The sequence below is a fragment of the Macrobrachium rosenbergii genome, chromosome 27 (assembly GCF_040412425.1).
Source record: "Macrobrachium rosenbergii isolate ZJJX-2024 chromosome 27, ASM4041242v1, whole genome shotgun sequence".
Lineage (NCBI taxonomy): Eukaryota > Metazoa > Arthropoda > Malacostraca > Decapoda > Palaemonidae > Macrobrachium > Macrobrachium rosenbergii.
Window position 1 is genome coordinate 36380919 of NC_089767.1, and position 22693 is coordinate 36403611.

General features: G+C 35.9%; 2 protein-coding genes across 9 annotated transcripts in view; one reads left to right on the forward strand and one right to left on the reverse strand.

The window, feature by feature from the left end:
- BBS9 (Bardet-Biedl syndrome 9) overlaps positions 1 to 12966 on the forward strand; it is a 52512-nt gene extending 39546 nt beyond the window's left edge. For all 7 annotated transcript variants that reach the window (XM_067129454.1, XM_067129457.1, XM_067129452.1 and 4 more), the window contains 10 exons: positions 66 to 299; positions 872 to 996; positions 2047 to 2161; positions 2910 to 3024; positions 3755 to 3938; positions 5412 to 5576; positions 6537 to 6680; positions 8274 to 8478; positions 9140 to 9349; positions 11858 to 12966. In XM_067129454.1, coding sequence (XP_066985555.1) covers positions 66 to 299; positions 872 to 996; positions 2047 to 2161; positions 2910 to 3024; positions 3755 to 3938; positions 5412 to 5576; positions 6537 to 6680; positions 8274 to 8478; positions 9140 to 9349; positions 11858 to 12189 — 1829 coding nt within the window. In that variant the 3' untranslated portion in view covers positions 12190 to 12966. The remainder of the gene's footprint in view (positions 1 to 65; positions 300 to 871; positions 997 to 2046; positions 2162 to 2909; positions 3025 to 3754; positions 3939 to 5411; positions 5577 to 6536; positions 6681 to 8273; positions 8479 to 9139; positions 9350 to 11857) is intronic.
- A 1541-nt stretch (positions 12967 to 14507) lies between these two features.
- On the reverse strand, positions 14508 to 22670 carry LOC136853637 (tetratricopeptide repeat protein 9C-like). 2 transcript variants are annotated; one of them, XM_067129459.1, is made up of 5 exons: positions 22581 to 22670; positions 17321 to 17473; positions 16519 to 16658; positions 16188 to 16373; positions 14508 to 15188 (listed from the first exon to the last, which is right to left on the reverse strand). In XM_067129459.1, exons 2-5 carry the CDS (start codon positions 17455 to 17457, stop codon positions 15082 to 15084), a joined length of 570 nt encoding a protein of 189 aa, XP_066985560.1. In that variant the 5' UTR covers positions 17458 to 17473; positions 22581 to 22670; the 3' UTR covers positions 14508 to 15081. The 2 variants fall into 2 exon arrangements, with proteins under 2 accessions (XP_066985560.1, XP_066985561.1); XM_067129460.1 differs by having other exon boundaries at positions 22104 to 22604.
- Between the last annotated feature and the right edge of the window lie 23 nt (positions 22671 to 22693).

Sequence of the window (22693 nt, forward strand, 5' to 3'; positions counted from 1 at the left end):
AAATGGTATTAAGTATTCATGTGACGTTTGGTAAAACACTAGACTTATTTTGAAATTGGTTTCAGGAACTCTCGTCGGAATGAATCGAGGAGATAATGACTTGCTGGTGACAGGGTCTATTGGCACACAATTGGAGAGATGGCTAGGCACCACAAAGGTACAAGATCCTGAGGGTGTGCCAGCAGTACCAGTAGTTGTGCGACTAACAGCTCACATCCCGCTGAATTGTGTCAGAGTTAACATCTGTGTAGAAAAGCCTCTGGCTGTAACTCAAGATACATTTGTGCTAAGAACAATATGTAAGTTATTTACTGAAACAAGAACTGCTTAGAGGAGTGTTCCATATTCATGCTATGCCCAGTCTGTCTACAGTCAAACTCATCCATATGTCGTTCTGTTTTTGTCTATTTTCTTGTCTTATATCCATTTCATAATGCAGTTTTCTTTTTTGTTAAAAGATTTTGACTATTCATCGTTTAAATAGATACAGTATTGCAAATGATTGTTTGAGTTGGTTGAAGTTGCTCTGTTATGATGAATTCTGTATTATTTTTTAGTAGCTAGAAATTTATCTCTACAAAACCTGTTAGTATACAGTATTGCTATTGATGTGATCCTTCAACTTGAAATAGCTTTTTGATGAACATACTGTATATGTTGAATAACAGTAAATGCCTACTTCTTGTTGAATAGCAGTAAATGCCTACTTCTTGGACTTAGGCTCATAAATATACATTTCAAAGAAATTTCAATTGAGCTGACGTGAGCACGTATTGTCAGGTTGCACTTCACTGGGCTGTAGAGATTCATGCACAAAAGTTTTTCAAACATTTGTAAGGATGGTTGATTTCACTGTCTTGTTCGATTGCAGGTGACACAAGCCAGATCATGGTGAAAATATACTTGGCCGAAAGTTACATTCCTACGAGTCTAAAAGTGGCCATTATTGCATCGTACATCAATCAGAGTGGGGCTCCTCGTGTCATTACTGCTTCTGTGAGTTACTTCTTCCATTTATCTCTTAAGGCTTTTAGTGTAATTTTGAGAGGGAATTGTTTTTGTTTTTGTAGAATTTTTTTCACTTTGTTTACTTTACAGCACTTGTGTGTCCATATAAAGCTAAGTCTTTTTGTGTTTTATTTATACTTAACTACATTACCTGGTAGAGTGAGAATTAGTGAAAGCTGTATCGTCAATAAAGGAAAGAGTATTCTACTAATCCTCTCAGGTGAATATTCTTTTCTAGAATCCTTTTACATGCTACGCACAAATGTCTTTATAGTGTTGACTTTTATATACTGAGGATGTTGTATTCAGCTTGGTAGACTTCACCTCATACATTTTATACCTTTGGATAGAGTTAGTATAGTGACTGTATACTTATAGCATCATGATATGGAGATAGAATGTTGAAAGTCCTCAGAGCACTTTAGTGTCAAAACGTGAGTAAGAAATGCACAGTGTTTACATATAACCCAGTCCCTGAAAGTATAGTGGGTTAACACTTATAATAATCAAACATATTTTCAGCTAACAAAGCCTTGAAAGAAAAGTTGTCAGAATGTTCCACATTTTCAGTTAAACCAATTATTACTGTACATGTACAGGAGGTGAAAGTATATAAAATAAGGTTTGTTATAATCATTAAGAACAAAGCCTTTGGGTCAGCCTGTGAAAGTAAGAATGTTAATTCAGTAGTATGATTAAACTGTTTATTGATAATAACATTTGATTTTGAGATCTGTCTCTGAGCCAGTCAGCAGTGATAACTATAGTCATTGCAATGCCAGATTACGTAAATAAATCAGTTAAGCTTGGAGCTGATCCAGTTAGTTTATTTGGCAGAGTCCCATCTCATTGAGGTAGCAGTAACATATGTGATGTCATAAGTAAGGGGGTATATTGTAAGAGGGGATATTACCCTAAGTGAATCACTCATGAAACTTCTTTCTTTTATTAATGAATGAGGGCTTTTATTGTTAAAAGATAAACACTGTAATAAAATACATTATTATTGTTACATGAAATAAATGGTTTGTCTTTCAGATGGAAGTTCCCCTTCGTTTGGTTGTCAAGCCTAGCGCACCAACCAAAGAAGCTGACCACAAGATAACAATTGCAACAAATAAAGCTGCTGTAAATCTTCCAGAGCTTTTTCCAGGTATGACATACTTCATTAAAGCTGCTGTAAATCTTCCAGAGCTTTTTCCAGGTATGACATACTTCATTAAAGCTGCTGTAAATCTTCCAGAGCTTTTTCCAGGTATGACATACTTCATTAAAGCTGCTGTAAATCTTCCAGAGCTTTTTCCAGGTATGACATACTTCATTAAAGCTGCTGTAAATCTTCCAGAGCTTTTTCCAGGTATGACATACTTCATTAAAGCTGCTGTAAAGGGGATATGCTATGAATATAAAGGACGTACTAGACTGAAATTAAGTAGTAAATGGCATAAAGATTCAAGGTAAATATGTGCAGGTGAAACCTGCAGAAGTAGGGGCAGCACAGAAGCTCCCATTTGGAATGTTTCCTTGAATTGACTGCAACAAAAGTAAGCAGGTTTGAGAACCATTCTTGGCACAGCCAAAGAGGGTGTATGGATGTTGTGCAATGGTTTTTCAAAAATAATTTTGAGACAAGAATAAATAGAGTAATGTTGCATATCTTCTTGACAGTATTGTTTAAAGAAAAACAAATCTTAGCTCCTTGAATCACTTTTAACAGCATATAATGATAATTATTTAGTAGTTTACCAAGAAAGGTTAGTAATACCCACTATTCTAGTGTGGCAGTTGTAATGGTAATAAAACTTTAGTGATATGGTGGGCATGGCTGGTTGTTTATGAATCATTCATCATTATTTATGATGCTTTTTTAATTTAATTACAGATTTTAATGTTTTTTTCAGACTTTGGCTTAGATGGAAATGTAACAACTGCACTTGGACTGCAGTATTATGGTGGCCCTGAAGTTACAATTCTGTCCTCAAGGACAACCAACAGATATCGTTTGCAATCAGACAGGTACTGTATTTTTTACATGGTCTTGGATGGAGAATTGCAGTTACTGCATGTTGGTTTTAATACACATCCCATCAGTTTTACCTGACCCCATCCATGTGATCAGCACTCCAAGAGACGCTGGATAATGAAGAAGACCACTCACCTTTAGCCATGTCATGAAACACCAGCAACAGCCAATACAACTGTCATTGTTACTCCCAGTTTCAGGGGATTTTTTATTTTGTTTTTATCATTAACACTCATTGTTCCCACAAGCATAAAAAACTTTATGAAAACACCTTCAGTGACAGCTGTTATGATTGTTGAAGTTTGGTAACCAGTTAGTTAAAAGTAACAGATGAGTGGCAAGATACTACCCACTCAGCTTTCTCAATATAATCCATCCCTGCCATATTTTGTATTGATAATATAATGAGGTTATGAGAAATAGGTAAGATAGTTTACTTCAGTTTGCCATAGTGTACCTGTATTATGTTTTTAACTTTGTAGGGATAATGAAGTGAGACCTACATTTTACAATGTTATGATTTTCATTGTTGCCACTGATAATATTCCCAGTGTTATGTAATAAGCCAAAAGACCATTAAGTTGACGTGCAATCTTACCTGGTATAGAATGCACAGATATTAAAACAAAACAAAAGCAGGTAAAATGATGGAGTAGTATTCTTGATACGGTATGTAGGAAAAATTAAGCCTTCTTCAGTACAACGATTAAAATTGTATTTCAGTTTGGCTGCTCTGTGGTTGATTCTCAGTGAGGTCACTCAGCGCCTTAGAAGTTACTGGGGCCATTCTTCTCGCAAAGATGGGGAGGAACTGGAACTAGGAGTTGCTTCAGCCGTGCCAGTTCACGAATTGTTTTCTGAGATTGATGCTCACTTCATGAGGAGAAAGAAACTCCATGAATTGCAGGTCAGTAAAGACAGTGTAAGCTGGTCAATGTCAGTCAAAAGTCATAACTCAGTTTGTTCATTACAAGCCCATTAATCATAAAATGTCATTTTTCTGTAATGAAAATCCAAGTCACACCAACCTGATGTGGCAGGAAAAGAGAAGCCACCAGTGTGTATGTCCAGTCACCTTCCACTCTTGTGCAATTTCATAGCAATCTCAGCCTCTCATTGTTTTCCCGTTCAGTTGTGTAACTGCTTCTTATAGAATTATGCAACCTTTTTTTGTCTTGTTTTTATTATTTTCACTTTTTATACTTCTGTGTTTTACTACTTGTTATATTCTTTCTTTTTTGTTGTTGATGATAAGAGGCTTAATTTTGTGTTGTTTCCCTCTATATTTTTTGTGAGCATCATAACTTGTAAGTTCTCTGTTGTTCTTTAAGTTCATTTAGTTTTTTTTTGTACAGGGCAAGTGTTTTTCTTGTTCAGTTTTCTTAAAGAGTAATTGTTAATTGTAGATGTAGGTTGTATGCTTTTCATTTGTTTCTTAATTTTCTAGTGAAATTTTGATTGTGCTTAATGACTGTATAATTTTTAATCTTTTGGTTATGAATTTTGCCCTGCATGAGCATCAAGAGTAGTAACTGTTTGTTGTAAGTGTGACTGTGGGGCCCTGTTGTGTTTGGTTAGGTCTGAGGGTATTAGCACAACAGAATGATGCTACGGAGTGGTTTGAGCTGCTGAACTTTTGCAGTGGGAGTTTTTTTTCCGTCATAGCTGCTGGGTGCAACTTGGATTTTCTTCACAGAAATATGGCATCTTATGATTAACTGGATTGTATTGAAAAACATGTTTTTGTACTATAAAAATGTATTTAAGAATATTTAAGCCTAAATTCTTTTCAGTTGTATTTGTGTACACACAGTACTAGGCCAGGATATGCTGTGATTCATCCGATTTCAGCATGTTTAAACAAAGATGTTTGAAGTCTTGTGCCCATTATGCTAAGACAGTTTAACAAATTTGTCTAAACTTCCAAAACTGATAAATATGTTTTCTAAAAACATATTTTCCAGACTAGTCAGTTAACTACCAGAACTCATAATGTAGAGGTCTATAATTTTGAGGTTTTGCTGTACTTTTAGTTAACCTTTCACGTGCCAGTGATGATATGTTTACTGAAACCATATTTTCTAGGCTATTCAGTTAACTACCGGAACTCATAATTAGGGATCTGTTATATTGAGGTTCTACTATACATTTAATTAGCCTTTCAAGTGCCATGAAATCACCTCAGATACCTTACAGTAGTACCTAATAAAAGAAAAAAAGAAGAAACCAGCATTCAGCCAGTAGTACTGGTACTGTTTTCATGGATAAATACCAGGGTCTCAAGCAGATGCATCTCATTACTATCGCATCTTGGAGAGAGCTAACTATTGTGAAATACTCGTATGTTTAGGTAACTGTGAACTTTCAATTCTTTTTTCAGGCTCAGCTTGTGCAGCGGGCAACTCAGTTTCGTGCAGTCCAGCGCCGTTTACTGACCAAATTCAAGGATAAGACGCCAACACCTCTCACTAACCTTGATAACTTACTTGAAGGAACATACAAGCAGATATTGCAAATCACAGATGTCATTAATGAAAATGTTAGGGTAAGATACTCCACTAAAAGAGGTTATTGTATTGTAATGCTATTGTTTAATTAATTAATGCTGTCATCAGTACACTATAGGGAAGAAATTGATTAAAAAAAAAGTTAGGCCTTACCAGTTAGATTCATAGCCTGTGGTTTGTTAAAGAATACTAAGTGGAATAACAATTACTGTATTGCAGAATCCTGTACTGTATCTGCAGAGTTGTGATGGAATTAAAGCTATAATGTAACAGTTTTACCAAACATATCCGCAAAGTAATAAAATATACCTGCATTAAACACATCACCTGAAAACTGTACAAATCTTATCTTTGTGTCTTTAGAAATTATAAATAGTTTGCCTAGTTCACAGGACTCTTCAGCATTGGACATTGCACAGTGGCCTTTTTCTAATATATATAAGATTTCCAGCTTATGAGCAGATGCTTTTAGGCCATTACTAACAAATGCAGCACAACACTAGCAGTGCAATAATTGGTAATTGAAAGATTACTCAAGGAATTTGTCTGTAGGGGAAAATAGCCAAATTAGGAAGAGTACTGATCAGAACAAAAGGGGCTGCGAGGTAGCAAACTTGGAGGATCAAAGTAAATGACAAAAAACCTGTTATATTTTATGACTTTTTATTTTTATTTTAACTGTACAGAGTGCATTAAGTTGTGTTTTGTATTATATTATATTATAGTATTAGCATGTTTTAATGTTTTAATTTTTTCATTATGCAGCTACTTTGATTTTCCAAGTTTGCCAATTATTCCTTTATAGCCATCTTTTAATTCAGCTTAATGCTGGATTAGGCCAAGTACAGGTTAAAAGGCACCAGATTAGTGAGGTGTTAGTGTGTTTCATACAAAGAAAGCATGTACTTTAGTCACTGGATGTCGAATAATTTTTCGTAATATATAAGAAATATGAAATTTGTACTACATGTATTTTACCTTCCTCATTTGTCTTAAAGGGACTTGAAGAAGATGGGTGCATTTTAAGCTGTGTGATACAAGTGATTCTTGAACTTGTGCGATTGCAAACAAAAATGGCAGATCAGGAGTTCAGTCTGCTAACTGCTGCTGTTTCACCAATTGTGCATTCTAGTATGGATCAGGTAAGGTGTAAATATTTGGCATTATTTCACATTTTATGTATACTCTATACTCATTCTGAAAAACCGAAATAAAACTTAGCATGATTTATTTTATTCAGATTTTAATGTAGACAGGAAATCTGTAGTTGTTTCTTCACAAACCTCTCAGTTATATTGTCTCAACCTTCTTGGCTCTAGAATGTTCCAAAACACACATATTATCTTTTGTCTTCCAGACAGAAGAGCAGTTTTACATATGCACCCTATGGGCTCACTGATAGGTAATAACTTCTCTTTCCTTAGTTTGTGTCTGTAGCTTGAACACCAGCACTTCAAGAATTTATCCAGTTGTTTGCTTGGCAATCTTGGACAGGTTTCCATCATCAACATGCATTGCAAAGATTCTGTTAGATACCTTTGGGTGTGTCAGCTTTTCCAGACATGCTAAAAAAGAATCCTACTCCCCATCAGAGCTTCCAGATTCCTTTGTTTTTAGAAAATGGTCTTTCCTAGAATGTCTGCAGAGCTGTCAAAATCTGTTGACTTTCCTCCCCAGAACTTGGTCAGTTCTCACTCTTCCTTAATTGATAACTGCTCAGTGTTGGTGTTTCAGCTTATATTTTTCATATATTGCCTCAAGTATTTATAATCTGAATCATCTGGGCTAGAAATAAGTGTACAAAGTGCCTCCTATTTGAACTTCCTGGCGAGTGTCTTACTGTTACTGCTGCTATTTACTGTAAACTTTTTTTTTTTTTTTTTACAAGAATAGCTTTACTGTTCACCCATTCTTTATTAGGAGTGAATCATTTTTATGCCAATTTTGGGTTGGTATTGAAATTATGTTATCATGGATAGTTATCTGTCCATTAATGCTTTGCTTAGAGAAGTTCACTGACCTTTCCTGAGCATAATGTACTTGTCTTCCATTCATTTTATGCTTGCATCACTTAGTCGCAGACTAGGCATCTGTTTTACATGTTTGTATCATATTCGTGATTTTTTTCTCGAGCAGTTTATTGATGGTTACGGTGTTTTCTTGGCTTGTCACCATGTTTATTGTAATTTTATGATTATAGCTTTCAGATTTTTTTGTTTATTGATGTGAAACATTCTTATTAGTGATTACTTGGACATTTTACTTTAAATGTTTGTGTAAACATATTAGCACCTTTTGTAGACATTGCCATAATTTCATGTCCAGCTTAGAAAGACCCTCATCTTTTGTGTAGTAAATGTAGGAGCCCAGATGTGACTAGTTAAAGTATGTGAAGATTGGGTCTGTCCCAGTGCATTTTTCTTTTCATCTACAGTACTGTACAGTATTCCAGTCTAGCTGTGCAATTTCTTCAAATCTTTGATATGCCAGATTTTATCTACCTATGAAAGCAGAAATCATTCTGGCCAGCCGTATGTCTAGAAATGTGACTGGTCTGGTCTGGTAAACTTTTTGTAAAAATCAAAGCATCTTCTTCCATAATCCCAGTGATAAATGGACACACAAATTGAATAAAAAACACAACCTCCTTGTTTGAGGTAAAACCAACATTAAGAGTAACAATTACTCATATTATTTTAAAGTATGGATAAATATCCAAAGTGCATTCTTTGCAGGGATGGGAAGAGACTACTGATGCCAGTGTGACATTCCTGCTCAAAACTGTTCTAGGCCGAGGAAGCAGGGACGCAGCAATATCACCTGAATTAATGATGCCAAATGACACAATCAAATTGAAGAAGCATTTAGGCATACTTCTTGAAAAGATCTTAAAAGTTGGAGCCAAGTTGAATATCAATACTCCCACAACTAATAATACAGGTAGGCTACTGTTGTATTATGAAGATTTGTAAGGTCGTATGAGGCAGAATAGTCATCATCATCTGGAGTCATAAAGATTATTTCTTATTTGAGTCAAATGAGTTTGAATCTTATTCCGAAGTGGAAAATAATTCACAAGAAATTTCCTTTATTTAAAATATCCTTTTGTGTATCAAATTTCTTGATGCTCAATCTGATTACATCAATTTTCTGTAAGAAAAATAGCTTGAATAGAAGTGGTCACATTTTATTCCACATTCCTCATAGTCCTTAGGATTCATATTACAATTGTTCAACTAGACCACAGAAAGAAACATTTTGGCAAAAAATAAATTTTGTCTTATATAAAATAAAACTAGTAACCACAAATATAAAATAAAACTAGTAACCACAATTATAAGACTTACTACTTGAACTTTTAATGATAATTCACACCAGAATCTTTTTTAGTTTAAGGCTTTAGAATCAGGAAGTGTATTACCTTTATGACTGTTCTATTTAATATGTCAGGGAAGCTAAGAAATTAATTATATGTAAAACAAATACAACAGCTTATTAAAATTTATTTGGAATAGACTACAACTGGAAGAAGTGGTAGTTTGTTTTATTACATTACTTCAAGTGTGAGTGTTAGTAATAGAAAAGCATGTTGTCTCTGCAGAACCTATGGAAGACCCACATTCAGGAGAAGATGATGAAATAGTTGCTTCTGTTCCAACGGAAAGTGTGGCTCAACACGAAACAGATCATGACCCAACATCTGTGCCACTCGGCTCACGTCTAGGTGAAGATCGTGCTCGCTCAGCCAGAATCAGATCGGCTCGTCTCATGTCAGCTCGCAGGATTACGGAACAGAGAAGTGAGGATGATGGTGAGTAGTCATTACTAAAGTTGGTGTCCTTCAAACTTACAGTGAAAGATGATACTTGCTGCAGTATTTGAAGACTTTAGTATTTTAACATTTCTCTAAGATGGGTATTAGTAATGAAGCATACTTTATCAAAATGCTATATTTTAGTTATTTTGAGATCAGATATTATTGTCCTGCAATTAATCTCTTAACTAGAGTTAATGATCATATTGTAACTTCCTGTAGTATGGTCAGCAACTGAAATCTAAAAATTATGCAATAAAAAAATATTTCTTAGGAGACTGGCAGAAAAAGTGGGGAGGGGGAAAAGGAATTTCCCAGTGCAGCACTTCTCCATGGCAGGACGAGGGTTTTGTTTGAGTGTTTGAGAGGTGGCAAATCTCTCCCGAAAGGGGGATCAGTCTGTGTGTACTCTGGGAGAGGAATGAGGCCACCACAAACAGGGAAGTGTCAAGTCGTGTTGCCTAAGGGAACTTGCAATGGAGCAATGAGACTCCCTTTGCCCCCAGTTCATGGACTGAGAACATTGGTAAGAATGAGAACGGCACTCTTGTGTGCTCCTCGAGTAGTGTAGGGCTCTCCCTTGAGGAGGGTTTGCCTTCAGAGCAGTGAGAGATGCAGGAATGCCCACAGTGCCTGGAGAATCTGCAAGAACCCAAGGCCCTGCTCCTGTGGGAGCACAGGGGAGTAGTGATGAGCACCTCCTTCAGGAACATCAGCCACTGGACAGGGAGTGACTGGATTTGTTTTGCCTCCTGGGAAAGGAGCAGTGATAAGGAGTGTTACAAGAAAGCTTGGTTTCCTTCACCTTTGGCCATCAATAAGCAGGGTCCAATGAGGATGAATGTGGTAAAAGGAGGGGTGTGATGTTTCTTGGCAGTAACCTTCTTGCTTTCACAAGAGGTGCAGGGGATCGGCAAGGAATTGGGACAGGGTGGGGGGAGGTGAGGACTGCCACTGTCTCAGCCATCAGGTTACCTCCTACAAGGTAGATGTGAGCTGTGGTGGGAAGGAGGGTAAGACCATACTGATGGTCGCCTCGCTGCCCAGCTATGGACTATATATATTGATAGAGAAGGTGAACCCACAATGCTTAAGTAGGTCATACCCATCTTAGCTGTTGTAGAGATTTTAGTTGTTTCACCGCTTCCTCATCTGGTGAAGGGGTAGTCAGCTGCACAAACTTTGGGCTTGTCTTATCGAAAGAAGCACTGGGGGAATGTCCTGGGAGGAATCGGCGTGGGGTATCTGCTAGATAAAGCATCCTTCTTAGGCTTCCTTTTCCTACAACATTCCTATTGTGGAGAAGGCCATGTTTACCATTCAGGGCAGGGGGAACCATGAGTCCACTTTTTGCCTCTGCAAAACAAGCATTAAAGCAATAAAAAAATATAAATAGTACAAAAATTCACAGCACCTAGAGAAACAAAAAACTCAGACCAGTACTTCACACATAACTATAACAGGTGTGTGCACAACAAACTTACCTCTGCCCACTTACTGTGAAACAACTTGTTGGAAGTTAATGTAATATAAGTAAAATATGAAAAGAACCTAGAATAAACCCCTAGGAATTCCCTGAATAATGCACTAAAAGCAGCAGAAAGCAGTGCTAAAAAATAAGTCTGTGTTACAGGTATAAGTGATACTGACAAAACCTTGAAGTAGCAAAGATTAACTTTGTTGAAGGAAATCTGGAAACAGCATGATTAACTATGAAAAGCCATAAATCCACATGAAAATGATTACTGAATACAGAAGAGTAAGCACTGTTGAGATTGCCAGTCAAAAAAATCTGGGGAGATTCTGGCCAAACTGTGTTCATTGCTACAAACAAAGATCCAGAGAGTGCACATGTGATTATCCCGCATCTAGAAGCACGTTACTGAACCACCTGGAAAACGTTTGATCACAAATATGAGCATAAAAGATTTACAGTATATGGTTATGAGGAAACAACCCGTTGAACATATAATTTGTGCTATCCTGTCTCATATCACTTACACAAAAACTGAGGCTATTAGCCGAGACATACCACTTACACAAAAACTGAGGCTATTAGCCGAGACATACCTGTGGATCAGGATAGCATATGCAAATACAGGCTTTTCATAATTAATGAGATTGTATGACAAAATGTATTCAAGTTTTTCATGTAAGCGCAGTTGGTTAACATTCTTTATTTGAACTTGAGCATTGTTATTTGTCAAGAAATTAACTTGAGTTTCTTGGCTTGTTCATTGAAAATTTTTAAAAATGCTACCTTCTGGTTTGTCAAGACTGCATTTTTTTCAGTTGCTTGAATAGGTTGAGAGGTTAGAAACAATATTTAAAAAGATAATTGAAAGGACAAGCTTTCACAACTTAACTGATAATTACAATGTATGACCATTAGTTACACAAGTTACATCTTGAGGGTAGATTCACAACTTATATATTTACATTGTTGTCCATTTTAGATTTACAGTAAGACTTATACCTAAACTTGCTTTATTATACTCTTTGCAGACGCAGAAAGCCCATATACTACTGATAGGGGGCAAGGGTCAAAACAAGTTTTAGAGTCCGCAAGTGAAGAACCAGAAAATCTGATAAACTTCGAAGATGAAGAAGAACCAGGGGAAGGGGAAAGCTCACCGCAAGATATTGAAGATACCCTTGCTGATGAAGAAGGAGCTTTGCCTGATCCCAGTAATGACAATGAGTTGCCTGATCCTGGTAATGAAGATGCAACCTCCAATCCTGGTGATGAAGATGCAAAATCTAACCCTGGTGATGATGACGCTTTACAAACAGAAGTTAAAGGTACTGAAGAAGAAGATCAAGAGAGTGAAACTTGAATTCTTCCGAAGCTAAGAATAAAGGTGACAAATTCATCCTCTCAAAATCAGGGCCATTAAGCAAAGATATAGAAAAACTCAAGAAGCAAACTTCAAGAGATAATTTGATAGAAAGTCCTGGTGATGTATTGGTTGATGGAGACCTGGATGACCTATGGTAACTGCTAGTAATCTATTGATGCTATGTAGCATGTGAAAATTGGTCTGATTTATGGTAACATTTAATGATGAAACAAGTACCTTTTACATTACTGTGTAGCATGTAACAATGCTTTGTAATATTTTAATTATCTTGATTAAAAAGTAGATTTATAGACAAAAATCTCAAAAGTCTATTCTGCTTTTTATACAGAGTCACAGTTGCACAAAACTTAAAGCCTTAGGAATATTCAGTAATTATAACTTGGTTTCAGTGGTAAGGTTTGAAATTAGGAGCTAGCATTTAAAGCTTTTTTTCTGGAGGCCTACAACATATGTCCAAATTCTAGAGATAAGACTTCAGATGAAAGTTTGACAATTAGAACAAATTATAAGACTATGTCGTCCTGTTACTTAAAACTTCATTAGAAGGTTATTGTAGTCAGAAACGTACACAGGTATTTAAACCGTCCAGCTATACATATCTAGTCATATTTTGATAACTGTACTCTACCTTTTCAATCAAAGTGATGACTTCTAGTCAAGATTTTCACTGAAAATACCTAGATTAAGATTTGCAGTTGAAAGCTAACCAAATTATGAATTTTGACTGCTATAATAAAAATTTATTTTATGATACCTAGAGCTTTCTTATTTCCTATTTTATTCCTTATATCCTTTAGTTAGTGGTGCACTACAAAATGACAGATTGGTTTATCTAAGTCCTTGGTGCTGACTTTATAAAAAAAATCCTGTATAGAAGAGCTACATACAGAAACTTATATCACATACCTGTAATCTGCTTACCAGTGAGGTTTATAAATTCAATGCAAGTATGTAGCATCATACATGGATTTATTCTACTCAAGCTTCCATGGAATCTGAAGCCTTCTTCCTCTTGTTCCCAAACCTTTTCCACTGCAAAGGGGGACAGCTCATATACTCCTCACAGGGAAGATCAGGACTGCAGGTCCTACTCCTACAGACAGAACAGCATCTGTAGGGATCTACAGACAGAGAGGACACAACTATTTCTCTAGGAAAATCACCAAACATCAAGAAAAGGAAAAAAGTTTCTGCTTAGCAGTCAACTTGTGTGCAGTTGATGTCCTTAATCAACAGCAGCCAAATGAAAATGTTCAGTGACGGCAGATGAGTGGAGTTCCCCCACTCACCCACCTACCACTAGTTAACGACCTGGTCACAAAGTTTCAACAATCAATTCCAGCTTGTGTTAAAAATCACTGCATAAAAGGTGGCGGTTTGTATTCGTGTGGGAAAAAATAAAAATTCATATGCCTACTCCCTATTTAACAATCACTTCACATGAACAAAATTAATATGGTACAAAGCCATTGTAATAGACTTAAAACACATGTTGTTCTCTTAAGTATCAATGGCTAGTGAAATCACCTTAATTTTCAAACATTACTTATAAAATAAGAGGTATGTATATTGAAAGGAAACAAGAAAATTTTAAAAGGCAATCATGTTCCCTTAATACAATTCCTATTTTACTGGGTGTGTTCTTTAACAACCCTTCTGATTAGCTGCTCCCCAGAAATTGCTTCAGTTTACATAATAACTAATGACAACTGAGACACTATGAGTAAGGGGAAATGCCATTAAAGAGGTCCCATTACTCATGATGCCAAAATTACCACTAGTTTCATGGACAAGCCAAAACAACTTTAAAAAGCACCAATTTGACAGGCTAGGAGGAAGACAATCAAATAAGGGGTTAGTTATAAGGCAAATCTTATCTAAAATTTTGTATATATACCTACAATGTAAACACCATGTGAACTGATTACTGTAGTTTATTCTCCACTAACAGCACACTCTTCTGGGTAGTAAAGCGCGCACACAATAAGATGTTAGTACTTGAAGAATAAAATTTCAAAATATATAACCTGACTATTTCAGATGACTTGTAGTATAGCAATGTTTGTATTTACAAATCACTGACTATTTTGTCTCCGAGGTGCATGTTTAATTGGGAAACCCTCACAACACTCGGAGATTTTACAGGAAAAAATACATACCTTGTGATGTGCCGCTAACTTTTCAAAAACTCCTCTCAACATTAGGCATGAAGCACATTAACTGGCCACTTCTTTCACCAGAATAAATACTCATAAGGCAAATACTGTACTAGGATAAAGTAGGTAAAATACTCATTACTGAATCATAATTTTACTGCCTTTTTCAATTTTACTGTAGCACACTTTAAGCACAATGCTGGGTATAACCTCATTCACACCAATAAAAGTAAACTTTTCCACTGCTTAAGAGCAAGTATTTTTCTACAATTTTTCAAATCACCCTAAAAGCTAAGTCTTCACAGGGTAAAACTTGGTATAGGAAATACTTTCTTTGTTCCAATGAAACAATTAGCAGCATAAACTGTCTCTCCCAATTCAAACTTCTGATAAGTCACTGATCGCTTTTTCAAATCATAAAACAGCTGCACTTAATTAAAATGAATAAAGCCACATTTTCTATTTCATACAATGCATAGTGAATTGTCTAACACTGTATTCATATTTCAAAAGTGTCTGATTAAGATAGCACATTAACCTTGTTTATGATATTTCAGGAGTATTATGTTCTTACACTAGCCAAAGTTGAATATCACAAGGAAGAGTTAATTAGTATGGAAAATATCAAAAGTATGCAAGATAGAAAAAAAATAACAATTTATCTACATCAGCTTCCAAATACCTTAAAAAGTATTTCTCAACCTTGCAGTTATCAAGTCTGCTTGACCAACAGGCTATTTCTAAACATATCACTGAATTTTTTGTTTTCTTTCTTCAGTTCTTGATCAACCGATGCTAGAAGTCGCTTAACAGCCATATCTGAAAAGTGCAATTTGGTTAACTCAGATGTATAACTTACAATACTCAATATTATACCACAAAAGTGACTGTTCTAAAAAAAATATTTCTTCAGTACAAAGTAATAAGTATATAAAACAACTTGTCGAATTTTGTTTTATACCACATGTTTTGTCAAGGCAAAAAAAGATATATTTTGTACTGTATTTTCTTCTTTGCAAGTAAAAGCATGTGTGGCTACTTTTCCTCATGTTAAGAGCTCTATTATTTATATTTTGTCATCTTTAAGGTAAGATTTTGTCCTGTATGTAATATTAGTCTGTGTATATGTGCGTTTCTACATGCACACGAGCATCACATTAGGAAACACTGCAGATACACTGTAAAACCCCCTCGCCCTCCTCTTTCTCTCTCTGGTACAATATTTTTATTGACATTTGCTTAATGTAGAAAAGTATTAATCTTAAAACAGTAATGTAGTGACACATACATGCATTTTTCAGTCTGTGTAAGTGTGCATGCCTATACATAAATGAGAATCCCATTATGAAACACTACGTACTTACTGTGGCACCTCTCTCTCTCTCCACACATGTGAGTACATACACTCGAGCACCACCTTAAGATAAACTCCGAACTTACTGTAGCCAATTGCATTAGTTCTAACTAAGATATACAATATAAAAAAATTCCACATACTATAAAAAAAGACCATAAACTTCTTTGCGTCACTGTTTTATCATTAGTTATGAAACACTTCACACTTGCTGTGGTCCTCTCTCTCTCTCTCTCTCTCTCTCTCTCTCTCTCTCTCTCTCTCTCTCTCTCTCTCTCTCACAGTATTTTTACTGACATTTACTCAGTGCAATACAGTACTGTATTCTCAGAATGATTAAACTGAGAGCAGAACCATTCCGTACAAATTAACTAAAATAGAGGCAAAGCCTTTTAGTCAGTGCTAATATTTGTGCAAAAGTTGTTATACCATGTGTTCTTAATATAAAAGAGAAGTTGTTATACCTTGACCATCTGATATTTTGTTGGCTTCTTTTAAGGCTTCCTGTGCAGAATCAAAATCTCTCAAATGGAAATGAGCTAACCCTAGGCGATACCATCCCTTCACATTATCTGGTTTTAGTTTTGTTACCTCCTTACAACATTCCACAACTCTCTCATAACGCACTGGTTGTTGTTTGAGTAAACAAGCTGGAGAGGAAAAAAAAACATATATCAACAAACTGAACAGACCTTCTTAAATACATAATGCAAATTACTCTCACTTATAAACAGGTAAATTTTCCCTCTATCTACAGCTCTGAGCTCTCTACATACTGTATAATTTCATTTTTACCTGCAAGATTATTGTAAAGGTCTGCTGTAAGTCCAGAAATTTCTTCTTTAACTTCATCTGATACAACAGGCACCTGACTCTGTCCAAAAAGTCTGTTGGGATTGGTATCCTGTTCTATTCCTTTGATGTACATGAGGCCACTGGAAATTGAAACAATACAGCACAATACAGCCACACAACTCTTATTTCATATGAAATCACTTACAATTAGGTCAATGGAAAAAATTAAACTTATATTACCATCAACACTGCATTAATAAATCTAAAATTTTAAAGACATTCAAAATTTTACATGTGCTTTGATCTGAATAAGAAGAAAGAACAATTAAAAACAATAGAGCATTCATATGATATAAGATGCACAGTGATTTTTACCATTCAGTGGACCAACCCCCACTGACCAATCCATTTTCTATCAGTACCAACAATATTGTAAAAAATGTGACAATTCAGTTTTACAATTACTTCTGAAATGTAAATTAATCACGGAACCTAAATATACCATTCATTTAATTTTGTAATGAGGGATATAAATATCTTCAGGAACTTGAACAAAAGTAAAGAGACAGTAATAAATAAATCTAATACTGTATATGTTACATAATGATAATGAACAGGGCAAATTGTGTGTGAAAAATGGAAAATGAAGACAATTCCCAGATACTCTTGACTTGCAAGATGAGGTTACTGGATGCAAATATGGATCCAACAGTTCCCATTGGCTAGTTATCATTGTGTCTACCAACTCGTCCTCAATTTAAAAATCTCCTCACACTCAGATTTTTCAGGAAGGTTGTCTTACCTGTGGTAACTCTGAATTGCTTTTGACACTTGCTGTTGCTTGAAATGTGAATTCCCTTTATCCTTGTACTCCTTTGCCTTTGCTAGTTTGTTCATCATTGATTCCTTCGTTGCATGCAGATTCTCATGAGGATCCATGATGTAACCTGAAAACCTATAAAGAATGGAAGATAAATAAAAAAAACTTGAATAACAATACCTGTGTTTTTCAAACTGATACTAAACACTATAGTAGCTTACAAAAAATTCTCCTGAAAGCCCTTTTAACACCGTTTCCCTTTAAAAAAATTGCGTGAAGGTATGTGACGATTAACAGGAATACAGTCATTAAAAACATGGTACAGTACTGTGCAGACATTCTAGCTCTGAAATTATATTAAAAGCCTAGTTTAACAGTGCAATCTCCTAAATATCTGTGTCGTGATGATTAACATTACAACGCGTGATGGCGTATATAATGGACTCAAAGATAAGAGGGCACTTTCCCTTATCTTCAGCAAAGCTGAACCCTAACTCCTTGAGGACAAAACAAACGACTACGCTATCAAAAAGTAAAGTTTTGAAAAAACAGCAAAATTAAATAATTTTTGGACTTTCAAGAATACTGAGAGAACAAGGACATCTTGAGCAAGTTATCCCTAGATCATTATAACCCTTTTTCTCTTTGACGCTACCACTAGAATGAATCGAGATATTTTAGTGGGTGACTATTTTTGTATACATTTTTTTGACACCTTTTTTACAGGCACTTTTACAATCTGTCATTCACAGTGCCCTATAAGCAATGAACAAAATTGTCCATGAACCCATCTAAACATTTTTTTTTAGCAATAATGTTTCAAGATATGTTTGTTTACAGGTAAAACAGTCCAAAACTTAATGCTATCCAGAATTATTCATACAGACATTTGTGGTTCACAGTGCCATAAGAGCGATGAACAAAACTGTCAATAAACCCATCTAAAAATTTTTCTTAGCATTATCACTTCAGCGTATGTTTATTTAAGCATAAAACAGGTGAAAACTGTTAATAATTAAAATTCGATAATTCTCTGAAATTCCGTGGTCGGCGTGGCCCTTAAGCCAACAACTTACCTCAGTACAGGTAAAATGAAGTTAAATTTCTAATTCTCTCATATGTTTACTGTACTGTGTTAACTGTTTTTGTGTATAATTTTATGTATTATTATACAGGTTTAAATAAGCAATACTGTACTACTACTTAAACTGTAGACTTGGGGCTAAAACGCTTTTTAATGCACAATTTTTTGCATTTCCAGAACAGCTTAATCAAATTTACATTATTTTATTATATGGGAAAAATTTCGCCCATTCAATTTCAAACAGCCTTCTGGAACAGATTAAATTTGAGAATCAAGGTTTCACTGTATATTGTATTGTGAATAAAGTACAGTACTTACTTTAATATAATTATTTTTATCAATGCAAACCCTGAAATTTAATTAACTTTTTATGCACCTATATGATTCCCACAAAAATTAATGTTCCATAATTCAGTTTCTTTACCAAAGTAAATGGGCTAGGTACCTAAGTTCAATGATCCATTTATAAACTCATTACTTTACTCCAAAGCTTTCCCAGTCAAAACCTTTAACTGTGGCTCCCACAAACATTTTGTTCTGTTCACTAATATCAACACAATTACAGGTCAGATTAGGATGGATCCAGTATTTGAATTTTACTAAAAAGAGAAAGTGGTCTTCTAGTTAGGTTAGGTTGGGGTCCAGTCAGATAGAACCTGGTGCCCCAAGCTAGGTTAGGCTCAGATGTACTGTAATAAAACTGTAGTTGAAACAGCTTGGCAAGAAGAGTCCAATAATATTACAGATTAGCCATCAAAGATTGGAAATATGTGAAAAAGGGATAATAAGGGTATTACCCTATACAGTAGGGTCTTGGTTTACGCCGCACCTACGTCATTTTGTGGTTATGTCTCACAATCTCTGATAAAGTTATTATTCATGTTGCGTCATTTGGATGAAAATTCAAACTCCGTGCGGAATGGACGAAAAAACGTCAATAATGTTGTCTCACTGAGAGAACAAGAATTTGGGGAAGATCCTAGGGTCCGTCACCCTTTTTCTTATACGCTATCTTGAATTGTGTTTCATTCGCTCTCTCTCATTTCTGTTGCTTTTCTGGAACTCTCTTTATTGCATTAAGGCTCCCAAGCGTAAGGCAGACTCTTCTGGTGGCAGTGCTACAAAGAATGGAAAAGCCATCCCCATGGAGGTGAAAGCGGACATAATAAAACGATCCGAAAAGGGCGAAACACAGTCTAACATTGGCCACACACTGGGGTTCAGTCATACAACTGTGTTGACAATCATCAAAGATAAAAAGCGCATACTTGAACATGTGAAAGGATCTGCTCCTTTGAAATCAACTGTAATTATGAAGCATCGTAGTGGTCTTATCATTGAGACGAAACTATTATTAGTGCTTTAGCTCGAAGACCAGCATCAATGGCATATCCCAGTTAGCCTAATGTTGATTCAGAAGGCTAAAAGTTTGTTTGAAACCTTGAAAATAGAAAAAAAGGGAAGGGAGTGAAAGTGAAGAGTTTGAGGCTAGCAAAGATTGGTTCATGCCGTTTAAGGCCCGTGCAAATTTGCATAACCTTACGGTGCAAGGGGAAGCTGCTAGTGGCAATGAGAAAGCAGCAGGTGAATATCCTAGTGCATTGACCGAGGCAATAAGGGAGGGGGGTTACTGTGTTGAACAGGTGTTTAATGTAGATACCTGCCCCAGTATCTATGGCACCGTCCTCCACCCAGTAGCCTAGTCAAGCCTGTCTCACCCCGCTTTGCAACACCCAGTATGCAAGCCAACCACAGGAGTAAAGGTAAGGAATTGTTTCTTTTTATTTACTGTATAGTAAATGTAAGGATAATTTTACTCTTGTACTGCATGTAAGTGCTCAGGAATTGTTTTCTCTTGTATTTATTGCTTTATTTTTATATAGTAATTTATGTCACTACATATACATACTTACATTTCAACTTATGGACAAAATCGGGTTACTTCCTTGCTATAGGAATGGATCTCAGACATAAACCGAGACCCTACTGTAGTTATACTCTCTAAATGTACTTGTTTGCATATGTCATCAGGCCTGAGACAAACCCACTTTGGGTTTTGTTTGTTTACCATCAAGTGACCCATCCATTTTGTCAGAAATGGGTGATGATTGGAGGAAAATTTTTACCTAGAAATCAATGTGTAATTCTTTGCAGATTTACTGTTAATAATGGCTATTGGTGGACTTTCATGAACTTGTGATACCCCATAAAACTCTAATCAAACCTTGCAAGTTTGCAAAAACTTTCATGTGTTATGCGGCAATATTTCTGCTTTGTATGCTGGAATATTAGGACCAACTACTGTTCTATATTCTGAACGTAAATACCATACTTAAGCCTATAACATGTCACCTCAAGGGGCATGTAATTTTAAATGAGTGATATGGGCTAGTGTTTTTCCTGATAGTCTTTGATGTAATTTTTGACATCTTTGACATGGGAAGAATATTGTGTTTGAATATAAGCAAGTTCTGAAAATGGTAATTTGTTGATTATTCAAGGCAGGAGGATGGCTATCACTTAGGAAGACAGTTATTCTAAAATTGAAATATGGTTTCATTGATATTTTTTGGCATAACTTTACAAATATGACATTAATTTCCTTTGGAAGTGGCTGGTAAACTCATGAGGTACACCTAAGGTCTCACAACTGTACTGACGGACTACAGGTGGAAGCCATAGACTTGGATCAAGACAAGTTAAGGGAGGTACATAGAGGACAACAAATATAGTTTCTCTATAACTTAAGGCACCCTGGGTCAGGTCTGGAGGAAAAGGGGGGAGGGAGAGTCAACATAGAAGCATCCATCTTCACATTGACTGATAGCACAATAAGTCAGGCTGGGTAAAATTCCGATACTTCTAGGAGGGGGGTAATTACCTACTCATGTCTGACCTAGATAACATTAGGTTAGCTTAGGTTAGGATGTGTGAGGTTTTTACTGCTTTTTGTATTCACCCATACAAAAACCAATATTTCAAACAGCAGTCTCATTGTACCGTTGGACTCTGGGGGGTTTAATAGGCTAACCAATCCTGATAGATGGGGTTATGAAGTTCCATCTAAATTCTATTCAAACTACTCTTATTTGAAATAGTATTAGGATGTACTGTGGGCTATCTCTGAATTACTCTTATCACAGCTTCAGGGATTCCTAGGTTATTGATTAAATACTTGAACCATGTATTTTTCCCACTGCTCATTTTGCAATTTATAATTTTATTTACAACTCCTGTTATTGCAGTTCTCTTGTTCTTCATTTCCCCCAAACTGAAAACACTGGTTTCCCAACAGGGTCACCATAATTGTTATGTATAATGGGTAGCCTATTGGAGAAAAAAAAATTCATAATAGGCTGCCTCCTCATCAATACTCAGCAAATACGAGTCTCTAGATTACGGCTAATTAGTAACAAAAAAAATTTATATGACGCTTGTACTTATGGAGAAATTAACTCATCACAGGTCGATACTTAACGACAAATGGTGCGTCAGTCTGGGCTACACAGTCAGAAAAAATGGTGCCTAACTTTTGGTTCATGCCCTTGTCATGTCGTATATGAAACACGGTCACCAACATCATCAAGAAAGGCGTGACGGCAATAGCCTCGCCTACCATTAGGCTATGCCTGATTATTATTAATTAAGCCTACACATCCTATACACATCTGCCTAACTTACCAAAACCTCACCGAGGATAGGGGGCGAGTGGAGTCCTTTAGGGTAACCTTCAAGCCTGGGAGAGCCTACCCGAATCCCGAAAGTGGGGTTACGTCCTTCCTATAATCCTCGCACACTTACCACAAGTCCTAACATAACAAAGGACACTCATACACCGTTAGGCATATTGTTCAAGTTCCTCTATGGCCTTACAGACTGCGTCAGGCTATTGTTAATCCTCTACCGAAGGGCAAAGTTCATGCGCCTTTTCAACACACAAAGGTCCAATAAGACTCGAACTTCTTAGGGGCTCCTTCAGGAGGAACCTTTGTTACGAAGACTACAAATACAGATAAATTTACATATTATTATTATCTAAGTAACGGTAACAACTGTTAAATGAACACGTGTAATAATGATAAAGACACACTTTCATAAACGATAAAGAATAACTAAGGAAATTAGGTTTAAATTTTGACAAACTGTGGAAAATATTACCCTTATATCACGTGCGTTGGCAACTTCGATAAGCGACTGGCTGAACTTTGTGTTGTCATTATTGACAATTGTTTTGGTAGTGCTTCCAAGTTTCCATCTAATACTTCCACTTT